At 43.7% G+C, this 13602-nt stretch overlaps 1 protein-coding gene and 1 long non-coding RNA gene across 3 annotated transcripts; both read left to right on the plus strand.

Annotated features, from left to right (window-relative positions):
* Positions 1–328: 328 nt before the first annotated feature.
* Positions 329–1699, plus strand: LOC135341655 (uncharacterized). Of its 2 annotated transcripts, XR_010396588.1 has the most exons (5): positions 329–740; positions 791–898; positions 1131–1209; positions 1430–1496; positions 1556–1699. It is a non-coding gene; the product is annotated as an uncharacterized LOC135341655 (long non-coding RNA). The 2 variants fall into 2 exon arrangements; XR_010396587.1 differs by having other exon boundaries at positions 329–898.
* Positions 1700–2605: 906 nt separating this feature from the next.
* Positions 2606–13310, plus strand: LOC135341596 (filamin-B-like). Its single transcript, XM_064538192.1, has 5 exons — positions 2606–2695; positions 2933–3219; positions 3311–3411; positions 3760–12999; positions 13130–13310. Exons 2-4 carry the CDS (start codon positions 2984–2986, stop codon positions 12990–12992), a joined length of 9570 nt encoding a protein of 3189 aa, XP_064394262.1. The 5' UTR covers positions 2606–2695; positions 2933–2983; the 3' UTR covers positions 12993–12999; positions 13130–13310.
* Positions 13311–13602: the final 292 nt, after the last annotated feature.

Genomic DNA, 13602 nt, shown 5'->3' on the forward strand with positions numbered 1-13602 from the left:
ATTAGAAAATGCTTGTCACAAATGGTGCAATCTGATTGGTTACTGAGAGGTCCCTTATTTCACTTAGATACCTCAAGCCTTTAGTAGATGAAATTTGCGCTACAGCCTCGGGCCCTCGGGGATTACTGCCTTGACGACCGCACGTTTCAATAATGGCCACGGCTAATGTTTTTACAGCTAAAAATGTCCTTAAAACTGCATCACAAGCGATTAACAATCAATAGTATGGCTACTCGTGCAATAAGGGATTAATAGCACTCATAACAAACACTGGCAAGGTTAATAGCACTCGGCTACGCCTCGTGCAATTAGTATCCTTGCCATTGCTTGTTACACTGTAAAAAGAGATGTGCCATTATAGCACGCGTGTAGCGTGTTACACATGTGCCAAACTCTTAAAGTGTGTTATTTACCCTCTAGAAAGGTTTATCACAGTTAAAAGTATGTCATTTTGACCCACTGAATGAAAACGACCCATTACACATGTGTCGTTTCTTATGTACATTACATATAAACATGATTGTTACAAGTGATAACACAATCACTTGTAAAAATCATACTTCATATGTCCCCCTGGCCCAGGCAACAAATGTGACATAGCAACGAGTGAGACTGTTTAAATGGTAGCTAGCTAGTTAGTTCAACCAAGTATAGTACAGTACAGTCGAGACAACTGTTCACTTCAAAGAATTGAACTGCTGGAACCACCCTCAAGTTTGAAACTACCCAGTTTTTCAGTGGTAGGTTTATATTCTCTATTAAAAAGACTATTAATATGTAATTATTGCAGAATTGATAGACTCTACTTGTTTTTTTGGCTGATGAGTCAGTAATTCTCCTTTCTCAACAATGGCAGACTCCTTCGATTGTGATAGTGTACGAAACAGAGGGCTCAAAGGTACGTTTCCTATCAATTAATACATACAAGTTTTACCACCACAACACATACACACATTGGATTTGTATGCTATTATTCTACATGTAGGCCCTCTTAACACTATCCTCAAACTGCTCTAACATTTATTTGTGAGGTCTGATTCTTTTTTCTAGCTGTTGTCAAGGCATTTACACAAATTTGAGTGAACTTATTATTGTCATCAGCATAATTATTCAGAGTTATTATTCTGCAGGTAGGCCATCCTAACCACCCTCCAAGTGAGCTAGCTGTCTGAATCTTAATACTGGTCCCTGTCAGGGCACAAATTTGAGGTACGTTTCCTAAAACCATACATACAAGTTTTACCACATTTTTTGCCACAACACATACACACATTGGATTTGTATGCTATTATTCTACATGTAGGCCCTCTTAACTATCCTCAAACTTAATTTTTGCGGTCTGTTTCTTTTTTCTAGCCGTTGTCAAGGCATTTACACAAATTTGAGTGTACTATTATTGTAGCTCATCAGCATAATTATTCTTCTGCAGGTATAGGCCTTCCTAACCACCCTCCAAGTGAGCTAGCTGTCTGAATCTTAATACTGGTCTGAAATAGGTATGTAATTTCATATAATGCGTTCACAACTTATAATATTTTTTTCACCATTATTTTAGGTGTGAAGTACAAGTTCAAAGGACTAAAGGACTGTATAGTAAACACTTATAATGGAATGGATGCATGCATGCAAGTTTTGCAAACACTTCTGTTTCATTTTCAGTTACTATAGACTCGTCATTATTGTTTATTATTGAAATGGCGTTAATTGGAATGATTAATAACACGTGCCAAAATGACCCGCTAGAAGTGGGTCAAATCAACACACCTTCAATTTGACATACGTGTAGCATGTCATTTGGAGGGACAATCAAATGACACGCGTGTCAGTGTTAAAACAACCCACTTGTTTTTACAGTGTACTCTGCTATTAATCCCATATTGCACTCTTAGCCATACTATTAATAGGTATACAGTCATGGCTGCATGTACTATAATTCTATAGCACTATTATTGTACCTCATGTGCTCCTAGTTGTACTGATTGTAGTCAGTCGCTCTCAGACTACATAATAAATATTGCAGTTGAAACTGGTCTGCATGCATGTCAGTTGCAACTGCAAAAACTTAGGGCAGAGGGGAATTTTTAAAGATTGAGAGAAACAGAAGAAACAGAGAACATGTTCAGCTAAAACCCCACGCATTTTACATGGTCTATATGCTATAACCCTCACCATCAAGATGATACCATTATGTTATGCCCCAATTTGTTGAATCTCGTAACAAAATAATGTGTCTGAAACAAAATGTACTAGCCTCCGTAGCTTATAGCATTTATTACATGTTTCTAAGACTTGTTCCCTCATCTGCACCCTCCCATGAAAGAGGCAATAACTATATTGCACGTTTCTATGAGCATGCAGTCACTTTGATACTTGTTGTCCATTGAAAGGATATGTATGCATGGTTTACACTTATAGTCTTGATCAATGTGTCTGACAAAATGTGTGGTGTCTTTTTTGTCTTAACATTTCCAATAATATTCATGCACTATACCAGGAGTGCATGAATACTTACAGTGAGCACTGCTACACTATTAAGATGTAATTGACTGGAATGCAAAGTGTGTGGGTTGTGCATTTCCTGACTTGACTTTGATATAAAAGTCCACAATTTATTGTATTTTACTACCCTTGAAGGTTGCTTCACTATAATTATTATAGCTGAGCTAACTCTCCCAAGATCAAGAAGGTTTCTCATGTGAGTAAAATGATGCATGCTATAGTCTGTTGTTGTATTGACACTTAGTATAAACATGTATACACAATGCGTACCATCATGCATGGTTGTTGATGGAAGTTATATCAGTTTTATGCGCTAGGTGCACAGAGGTGCAGTGGAAGTTATGCATGCATGACATGCTCAGTATTTGTTGCTGTCTCGCATGTTTGCTAGTAAAGAGTATAGTGTTAAAGTTAAACGTTCTACTTGTTGCAGTTTCTGCAAAGACATTACGACGGAAGGTTGTTTGCCTGTGAAGTGAATAGAATGGCTTCCCAGTTTGAAGAGGTGCTAGGGATGAGGAAGACACTCAGTATTGGAAGCTCTAGTCATGAGAGCCCTGCCATGATTGAGTCTAGAACGAGAACATTCATCACCTGGATCAACAAGAAGGTGGAAGGAAGAGGACTGAACATCAGCAATCTCACTGATGACATGGAGAATGGAATTGTTCTCATCAAGCTACTCGAATGCTTAGCACCAGGCAAGAAAATGCCGGGAAGGTGAGAGTGAGCACCTGCATGACTATATAACATCTGCATGACTTCCCAATTGACTGATTTCCATTTTAAAGCTTCTTTCCCTTAATTGCAGATACTATGCCCGACCAGTCATCAAGATTCAAAAAGTCCAAAACCTTGCCATTGCCTTCAAGTTCATTACGGAAGTGGAGAAGATAGCTGTCTCCAATATACGTAAGTATAGCATTTAATCCAAATTATTGAACAGATGTGAACCTCGTGATAGCTCTCAACAGTATAACGTTTCCAAGTTAGTGTGTAGGATGCTGCATGGCCTTAGTTAATTAAATAGTTATCACAACTTTAGTCTACTATAATTTTATCAAAGAGGTGATACATTGACGGAAAATTTCATTAGTTCGCTCATGCATGGAGCTGTTTATGACTCCATAGCTGTGATAATAACACTTATTGGCAAGTGCAGAATTAATGCATTCTTGCACTCGTTAGTGAATATAAAGTGTCATCTTGTTTGCTCTGCATTGGATCTGTAAAATTAATGGCATTCTTCTCCTTATACAGAGCCAAATGATATCTTGCAACACAAGGAGCACTGTGTTATCTCAATTATATGGCTACTCATCCTCCATTACGAAATCGGCTATACTGCTGCAAACCTCGAATCAGCCTTCATGATTCTCAAGCGAGCACTCCTCACTTGGATCAACGGGGTCCTGCCCGGCCAAAACATCACCAACTTCAACACAGATTGGAAAAACGGACTGATGCTGTCTGTTCTCATCAACTACTGCCAGCCTGGACTTATCGACACTGCTTCCCTTAAAGCTTCGAATGCCGCTCAAAATGTCCAAAGTGCATTGATGATTGCAAAGACAAAACTAGCAATCGAACCGTCCATTGCTCCTGAAGAATTCGCTCTCGAGAAACCCGATGAAATCAGTATGATGATGTATATCTCCCAGTTCTGTGTCTCCGGCTCTTGCGGACAGAGTACTCTTCTGCAATGGATCCAACAGCAAATCCCAAATGAAGACGTGAAAGACTTTTCAAGTAGCTGGACTAGTGGAAAGGCCCTTGGAGCACTCACAAATGCTGTATCTGGAGGAAAGTTCCCAAGCTATTCTGAAATGACCCCCGAAAACTCTCCTGCCAACATCGAACAAGCAATGGTTGCAGCTGAAAAATTGCTTGGAGTAAGAAGAACTGTTACACCTGCCAAATTTACCGAAGTCGATGAACTCTTGCGACTTAGCTACCTGGCCCAGTTCAACAGTGCCAAAGAAAACACTACTTCCCTCATGGCTGTTCCTGCTGCAGCTGACAAAGTTGAAGTCAGTGATATACAGATCCCGAATGTACTCGGAGCAGGGAAGCTGGTGTGGGTGGAGCTAGACTGTTCCGATGCTGGATATGGAGAAGTACGAGCTGAAGTACAAGGAAGAAGTGCCGGCAATGTTCTAGTTGCTGTAAAAGAAGTGGAAAGAGATGGCAACGTTGGAACTGATAAGTATCGAGTCAGCTTTGAGCCAGCATCCGTTGATGTGTACAAATTCTCGATCTACTACGGCACCGATCATGTGACAGGGTCTCCCTTCGCTGTCAACCTCTACCCGCCAGACTCTGAGAAGGTACTACACGCTAGCACTGCAGACAACAGCGAGACTGGACAAGACGTAGCTCTGAACTTTGAGACAACAGAAGCAGGAAGGGGCAAACTCAGCGCCAAAGCTGAAGGAGAAATTAGCGGTAGAGTGCCTGTCAAGATTACACCACTTGGTGATGGTACCTTTGCTGTAACCTTCAATCCACAATTTCCAGATATCTACACGGTCGATGTTTTCTGGGGGAAATTCTCCGCCCAAGCCATTGGAGAGACAACTGGACCAGTGGCTCTGCAAGTCAACCAAGACAAGAAGAGCGAGTACCTAGTCTCCTTCAAGCCTCCAAACCCCGATATCTATATGGTTGATGTCAGTTGGGATGGAAAGCCAGTGCCTGGATCTCCTTTCCTGGTCGATTTGCTACCACCCCCAAGACCAGAGGAGGTGGAATGTGCAGTGCCAATCTACAACGAGCCGGGAGAAGAAGCTGAACTTCTTGTTGATACTTCGAATGCTGGATCTGGTGACATCAAAGCTACATGCACTGGAGAGAAAATTGGAAGTGTGCCTGTTGAGCTGAGCAAAATAGTTGGGAGAACGTATCAATGCACTTTTACTCCACCTGAGAAGGACCTTTACACATTGAATGTACTCTTTGATGACAAGCACGTAAAAGGATCGCCATTTACGATCGATATGAGACCTGGTGCTGTACTAGAAGTTGGAGAGATTATTGAGGCGCCTGTTCTTTATGCAGCTCCCGATGCAAGCAAGTGTGTACTCTTGAACCTTCCTCGATCAGGAATCATTGTGCCCATTGACAGACCACTCTCTTTCTCTGTCGACTGCAAAGATGCCGGACCTGGAGTAATTGATGTCACCGTTGAGGGACCTGGTGCCCCACAAATTACCATCAACTCACGACCACAAGAAAGAAATATGTTCGATGTGACTTTTGTAGCAAACCGAGCAAGACCATACAAAATCAGTGTCACTTGGTCTCAACAACCAATACCGAATGCTCCATTCTCAGTGAATGTTTTCGATCCAGACACCGCTACAAGCTATCCTTACGGCAAGCCAGTGGGAGTGGACTGTGATATTGAAGGCAAGAGTGGTGATATCAAGGCTGTGGCAATCCATGATAGCACTGGCACTAATTACAAAGTCAAGATCGCAAAAGTGCAGAAGACAAAGTACAAACTTTCATTTTCTCCAAAAGACCACGGACTGTATCGTGTGCATGTGACTGTCAAAGACAAAGAAATTTCAGAGAGTCCGATTTTGATCCGCTACAGCAAGCCCTCCAAACCTGAAGCCGTTTCTGTGGGAGGTCTGGGCAGAAAGTGCTTTGTTGGAGAGCCCTTGAACTTCACTGTCATTGCTGCCGACGCTGGGCCTGGTGATATTTCTGTGAAGGTTCTCGGACCGAAACAAAAGAAAGACAAATCTGTTGAACTTCCAGTTACCGACAAGATGAATGGAATATACGGTGTTGACTACACTCCTCAAATGATTGGCGATCACAGCTTTGCAATTACCTGGGGTGGAAAATCAATTCCAGGAAGTCCTTTTGTCACCAATGCTAAAGAACGTTCTCTAGACATTGTCACTGATGTGTATCGTGTGGAAAATTACGGCAAGCCAAACGAATCCAAAAAAGAGATCCCTCCTTCTCAAGAGAACATCAAATCGATAGTAGGCGATCCAATTCTGCTCAACATTTCTGTCTCAGATGACCTAAGTGAGGAGCCACTAACTGCCACAGCTACTGGAACTAACAGCGGACCGACTGAACTCAAAATCACCAAACCATCGAGCAATGTACACTCAGTTATGCTGAATCCGACAGCAGGAGATACCTACACCATTTCAGCCACGGTTGGAGATAAGGAAGTTCCAAGAAGCCCTGTGACAGTTGAATACAATGCCCTAGTTGCTGATGCAAACAAATGCCGAATTGTTGGGCTAGACGAAAAATCACCTCTGTATGTGAACAAACCCATCAACTTCAAAGTGTATACCGATGGAGCTGGACCAGGTGATCTTGCAGTCACAGCTGATGCACCACTCGTTGATGAGGCCCCTGCAATTGAAGTGAAACAATCACCAGTTGAATCTGCCTACGATATCTCATACACCCCAAGAGCACCTGGAGAACACAAGCTCAATGTTACATGGGCTGGAGAGGCTATTCCAAACACACCAATTCAAGTCAATGTTGCAGATCCACCCACCTACGGATTCGGACAGCCAGTTGGAATGGACATCAATGCTGACTGCAAGCTAGGAGATTTAGAAGCACATGCAGTTCACGTGGATTCCAATACACCGTACAAAGTCAAAATCTCGAAGGTGACCAAGGGAAAATACAAACTGAGTCTCGAACCCAAAGACCCTGGATACTACCACATCCATGTGCTCATGAAACAGAACAAAATCAAAGGAAGTCCGTTTGTTATCAAATATGGCCAACCAGCTCAACCCGAGAAATGCTCCATCCGAGATCAACCAGACTTTGTGTACATCAATCGTCCAATCACTTTCACTGTGGATACCAACGGCGCTGGAAGTGGTGAACTCGGTATCAAAGCGTCAGTGCCTCCAACTGAAGAAGGAGTGAGCAACCCAGAACTGAAAGTCAAGAACAACAAAAATGGAACTTTTGGTATCGAGTACACTCCAAACGCCACCGGAAAGCATTCATTTGACGTGCTTTGGTCTGGGCAATCCATTCCTGACAGTCCAGTACAAGTTGACGTTCGTGATGAAGGTATGAATCTCACTGACTTGCTAGATGGCTACATTTCCGCACCAAGAGGCCTACCTGTTGAGGAGAAGATTGAAGAAGCTATTCCAGCCTACGAAGTTGAGTCTGGGAATCCTGCTATGTTCCCAGTGGAGCCAGAAGCCCCCATTCTCGTAGAGCGTCGGAAGAATCCTATCACCATTGTTATTGGCAAAGCACTCAAACTCAAAGTGCGTCCAAAAGATGAGAAACAGCGAAATGGTACTCTCGCTGCAAGAGCTTATGGAGAAGTTACTGGACCTTCCACCGTCAAAACTTCACAAAATGCTGAGGGTGTATTTGAGGTTTATTTCAATCCACCGGAGCCTGACTACTACGTGGTTGAGGTGAAGCTGAACGATGATAATGTGCCACAGAGCCCCTTCCATGTGCTCTACATTCCAGCCCCTGTGGAGGAGCCAGTTGTGCAAGCACCTACCGAACAAGTGGAAGCAGTCTTTATTCCGGAGAAACCCATCGACTATCATATTGACCTTAGTACTGTACCCAGTGGAACTCTTTCTGCCAAGTGCGTTGGAGACGAATGTGGAGATGTTCCTGTCACCTACAAACCTATTTCTCCAGATTCTAAGAAATATAAGATTGCATTCGTGCCTCCTCAACCAGACCTCTACCATCTGTCAGTGTTCTTCAACGAGAAAGAGCTTAAAGATTCTCCTTACAAGATTGATCTGCGCCGGAAAATGATCGAAGAGGAGCTAGTTATGGCTGAGAGAATAGAGCCAGTTGAGAATATTCCAATCCTCCTCGAGGAATCTCCTCCCCCCGATATGGATAAAGGAAGCAATCTCTCCCTCAACACACTCGATGCACACACTGTCGAAGAAGTTCCAAAGGAGGAATTCACCATCTTCATTGGTACACCTCTAGTTGTCAAAGTTCACCCGAAAAGTGATGAGCAGAAGAATGGAGTACTAAGTGGATCAGCCATTGGAGACGCAGTTGGTAACTCAGCAATTTCCACCTACAAGCAACCAGACTCTGACACCTTCATGTTCCACTTTGACCCTACTGAGCCGGATCGCTACACTGTGGATGTGAGAATCAATGATGAGGCAGTGCCCAGGAGTCCATTCAGAGTCAATTACATCATGCCTCCCACAGACGCCAGCAAGTGCAGTCTAATTGGCGTTAAAGACATTGGAAGTTTTGTGGAAGTGGGATCTGACATTGAACTTAGAGTAGATGCCAAGAAAGCTGGTCCCGGTAATCTTGAAGTGCTGGCAGAGAGACCCTCCGAAGATGATAGAAGAGAACCTACTTCCATGCTCTCAGCAACTCCCTCGCAAAAGGACAGAGGATTCTATGACATTACATACATCCCTCAATCGCAAGGAAAACACACTCTCAAGTTTAACTGGGTCGATCAGGCGATACCTATGTCACCAGTGGATATATTTGTTGTGGATCCAAGCCAAACCGAAGTTGTTCCAAATGGGAAGCCAGCTGCTATTGACATTGACGCTGATGGAAGCCTCAAAGCTAACTGCATTCACAAAGAGACCAACCAAAACTACAAAGTTAAGATCAGCAAAGTACACAAAGGAAAGTATCGAGTCTCCTTCCAACCAAAAGACCTTGGCTACTACTTCCTTCACACATACGTTAAAGACAAGGAGTTGCCTAGGAGTCCCTACATAATTCGCTATGCAAGGCCTGCCAAACCTGAAGCTGTTAAGGTGATTGGACTGGACACTAGATCGTACATGGGTGAGACGGTAGATTTCACAGTGAATGCTCGAGAAGCAGGAGACGGTAGTCTCAATATAAAAACTCTTGGACCTGACGGCAAAGAAACTGAAGGGCCTCAAGTGAGGGACAATAAAGACGGCACTTACTCTGCAGAGATCACTCCAAAGGTTCCTGGCATGTACGAGCTTCAGATGACATGGGGTGGCCAACCAATACCCGGTCAACCATTCCCTCTGTTTGTGCGGGATCATTCTAGTGAAGAACTGCTTGCTTGGCTATTTGAAATTGACAGAACCGGAGAGCTCCGTTCCATTAACTTCCCAGCTGAAGGTGAAGTGCTGGAGGACACAACTGATCACACTCTCGTCCTCAAAGTCAGAGCACGCACTGAGGAGCAGAAAAAAGAGAAATTGACTGCTACTGCAACAAATGTAGAGACTGGCAAGAGAGCTAACCTCGCAGTCACAAAAAAAGGAGTTGACACATTTGAAGCAAAATTTGTCCCACCAGTTCCTGCAACATACAAGATAGAGTCGCAGCTTGGCTCTTCACCTGTACCTCAAACTCCATTCTCCGTAAAATACGAAACTCCCAAAGCAGATGCTGGCAAATGTAAGATCCTAGGTCTGGAGAGTCACCCTGAGACGTTCCAAGTAAACAGACCAATCAATTTCCAAGTGGATACTCGACTGGCTGGTGAAGGCAAGCTCAGTCTGACTGCTGAGGGTGTGCAAGTGAGACCCAAACTTGAAGCCATGCCTAATAAAGACACGCCAAGCATAATTGACGTTACCTACACACCAGCTGCTCCTGGAACTCACCGCATCAAAGTTTTGTGGTCAGGCGAGCATGTGCCCAAATCTCCCCTGACTTTCCCAGTGGAAGCAATCCCTAGATTCCCATATGGCAAAGCAATCGGCTATGATCTAGACATTGATGCTAAGCACGGCGATATCGATGCTCATGTAATCCACGAGAACACCAACACTCGTTTGAAGGTGAAAACAAGCAAAGTGTCCAAAGGAAAGTATCGATTTGGCTTTAGCCCCAAGAAACCTGGACTTTACGCTCTACACATCCTTGTTAAGAAAAGGGAGATCAAACAGAGCCCAATCTACTTTCTCTATGAAGGTCCTCCTGATGCTTCGGCCTGTGTGGTAAAGGAAATGCCAGAGGACTGGTATATACATGAGCGAGCATCCTTCACTGTGGATGCCACCAGTGCAGGCAGCGCTAATCTGCAAGTGAAAGTAACAGCTCCTGTGAAGGGTAAAGAGGGTGAGGTTAAAATCATCAACAATGAAGATGGTACGTATGCCGTTGAACACACTCCTGAAACACTGGGTGACCACAAGTTTGCAGTGATGTGGGGAGGAAAAGTAATTCCCGATTCTCCAGTCAAAACTACTGTAAAGAGGCGAGCTCCAAAAGCCAAAACTTGTCTAGGACCGTACGTGAATGTGATCCCTGTTGGCGACAGAGTGGAACTGGATGTGGTGAATCTTGGAAGGTATGCTGCTGATACGAACTATGTAACAGCCACTGCTCGTAGCAAGGTAGGCAAGGACCAACCCACAGTGGAGGACAAAGATGGCATGTGCACTGTTAACTTTGTGCCAACAGTTGCCGATGACTATACACTCAATGTTAAAATCCATAATGAGGACATTGACGGCAGCCCCTTCCTGATCAAGGCTGTAGAGAAACCTTGCCTCACCAAGGACTATGTTTTACCCGAAGAAGCTAGTCCCAGTGATGTTGAAGCTGGCAAAGAAGTGTGCCTAATACTGCCCAAAGACGAGACCTTGCCAGACAGTCTGCCATATGTGAATACCATCGGACCGGAGGGACCTTGTGATATAAAGCTAATCGACCAGGTGGAGAGCTCTTATGGCATAAACTTCACTCCCACCATCCCTGGAGACTATCTTGTACATGTTAAGAAAGACAAAGACGCTGAAGGTGAAATTGATAGGAGTCCCTTCAAAATCAGAGCCATTGAGAAAGAGTCTGATGCACACAAGGTAGTCATACCCGATACCTTCCAGTCACTCTTGGTGAGGCCAATCCCTCTTGGCTCTCAAGTTAACTTTGATATAAACACTGCTAGTGCTGGTTATGGTACGCTTAAAATCAAGCAGAGAGGAGAAGGCAAAGCTACAATCAATCTCTCTGAGAAAGAAGAAGGTGTGTATGGCTGCAAGGTTGTGCCCACAGAGAGGGGAAGATGTCAACTAGATGTGCTGTGGAATGACGAGGATATTCGCGGCAGCCCCTTGCGTTTGATGTTTGTACCAGTGACTGGCCTTAACTTGGAGGGTGAGACGTTTGTTGTTGGAACACAAAACAGGTTTGTAACCGACCGCAAGAGTGTGACGGAAGGAAAACTGGATATATACTGCTCAGAAACTCAAGCCGCAGACATCACAATCGAGTCATCTGATGATGGTATGGAATTTTACTGTGTGATTACTGTCAAGAAAGCAGGTGATTATCAGATAATTGCCAAATACAATGGCTACCACGTTGTCGGCAGTCCATACAATGTCCACTTTCAGAAACCTGCTTCTACGGGTATGTCCTTCTCTCTCAATGCTGAAGGAGCTGACACAAATGATCTACGCGCTACCGTTCAGAATCCTGTTACCTTGGAGCAACTCCCCGTTAGTCTTACTGACCTCTTTGGTGGAAAGTATGCCCTTGAATTTGTTCCATCTGAAGGGCTCGAGTATGAGGTCACCATCAAATGTCGGCTCAAGATTAAAACAGAAGAAAAGGTGATTGCAAGATCTCCATTTTCACTGAGCTACGAGAACCTACCTGCTGATGCTAGCAAATGTCGTGCAGAGGGAAGTGGTCTCACTGGGGCTGTGGCCGGAGAGTGGAGCAGCTTCTTTGTCTACACGGAGGGTGCCGGAACTGGAGAGCTAGGCGTCGATATTGCAGGAGATGTGTTTGGAGATGAAGAGACTGTAGTTACCGCTGTCTCACACACCAAGTTTGAGGTCAAGTACATGCTCCGTATGAAGGGTTCCTACAACATTTCTTTGACTTGGGACGGACAAGATATACCAGGAAGTCCATTCGATATTCCCTGCATAGCACCACAATCTGACAAGGGTTTTGGAGACCCTGCCTTTCCAACTGAAATATCCCTTGGGGAACCCATTGAATTCTCGCTGACACCCACCAATGCTGATGTACAAAACACTGACATTGAAGTTAGAGCGCGATCGAAATCAAAGATCATTGGCGTAATTCCTGGAACTGTGACTTCTTCTGGTGATGGCTCAATCAAATGCAGCATAGAAATCTCTCATCCTGGCAAATATCTTGTGGAAGTGCTTCACAAGTCGACTCCTCTTTCTGGAACACCTTTCATTGTGAAAGCATCACAACCTCCCAAACCAGAAAATGTTAAAGCTTCAGGACCTGGGCTCCTTGATGGACTGGTCGGACAAGAGGGCAACTTCACAATTGAGACTAATAATGCTGGTAGCGGGACCATGTCTGTGAATGTGGAGGGCCCTAAGGGCAAATTCCAAGTCAGCCTGAATCGCCATCCTGACAGCGACAGGATCATCATAGGCTCATACAATCCTCAGCATGCAGGCGACTATGTGATTAGCATCAAGTGGGCAGGTATAGATATCCCTAACAGCCCCTTCCAAGTCAACATCAAGGAGAATTGACAAATTAGTGAGTTGTTAAAAATTATAGCTTGTATGCTACTAGAATAAGTTTTGTAGTAATGTTTTTACTGCATATCTTCATGCATTCATTGTGTGAATGTAATACTTGTTACTGACACTGGTATCTCTCTCTGCAGACTCAATTAACAAAAAATCAAGAAAAGAAAAGAAAATAGATTACATTAGCGAAAAACTTAGTAATTAAAAAACATTGGTCAGTATATAGTGTGTTTTATTCTAAGCTAGAAATTTACCTCATACTTTTGATTTAACAAGGAGCTAGAAATTTACTCCGATTTAACATGAACTTACTGTTAAATGTGTTATTAAATTTGGTATCAATTAATTAAAGAGAGAAGAAGGCAGAAGCATAACTGCATGTTTATTATGAGCTGTGATACAGTTCAAAGGGTTGAACACATGAATCATGTGCACTCTCACAGATCTAATCTAACATTTAAACACCCCGGGCCCCACCCAGAGGAGGTCCGACAAGCGCGGTGCAGCTCAAGTAATTAGCCTCTGATTACTCTCAGCAAAAACATACGACGTGGGCGGTGCGTAGGTCGTTATTATCAATATCTGCTTTCAGAGGACATTTTTCCTAATC

The sequence above is a fragment of the Halichondria panicea genome, chromosome 9, assembly GCF_963675165.1.
Source record: "Halichondria panicea chromosome 9, odHalPani1.1, whole genome shotgun sequence".
Taxonomy (NCBI): Eukaryota; Metazoa; Porifera; class Demospongiae; order Suberitida; family Halichondriidae; genus Halichondria; species Halichondria panicea.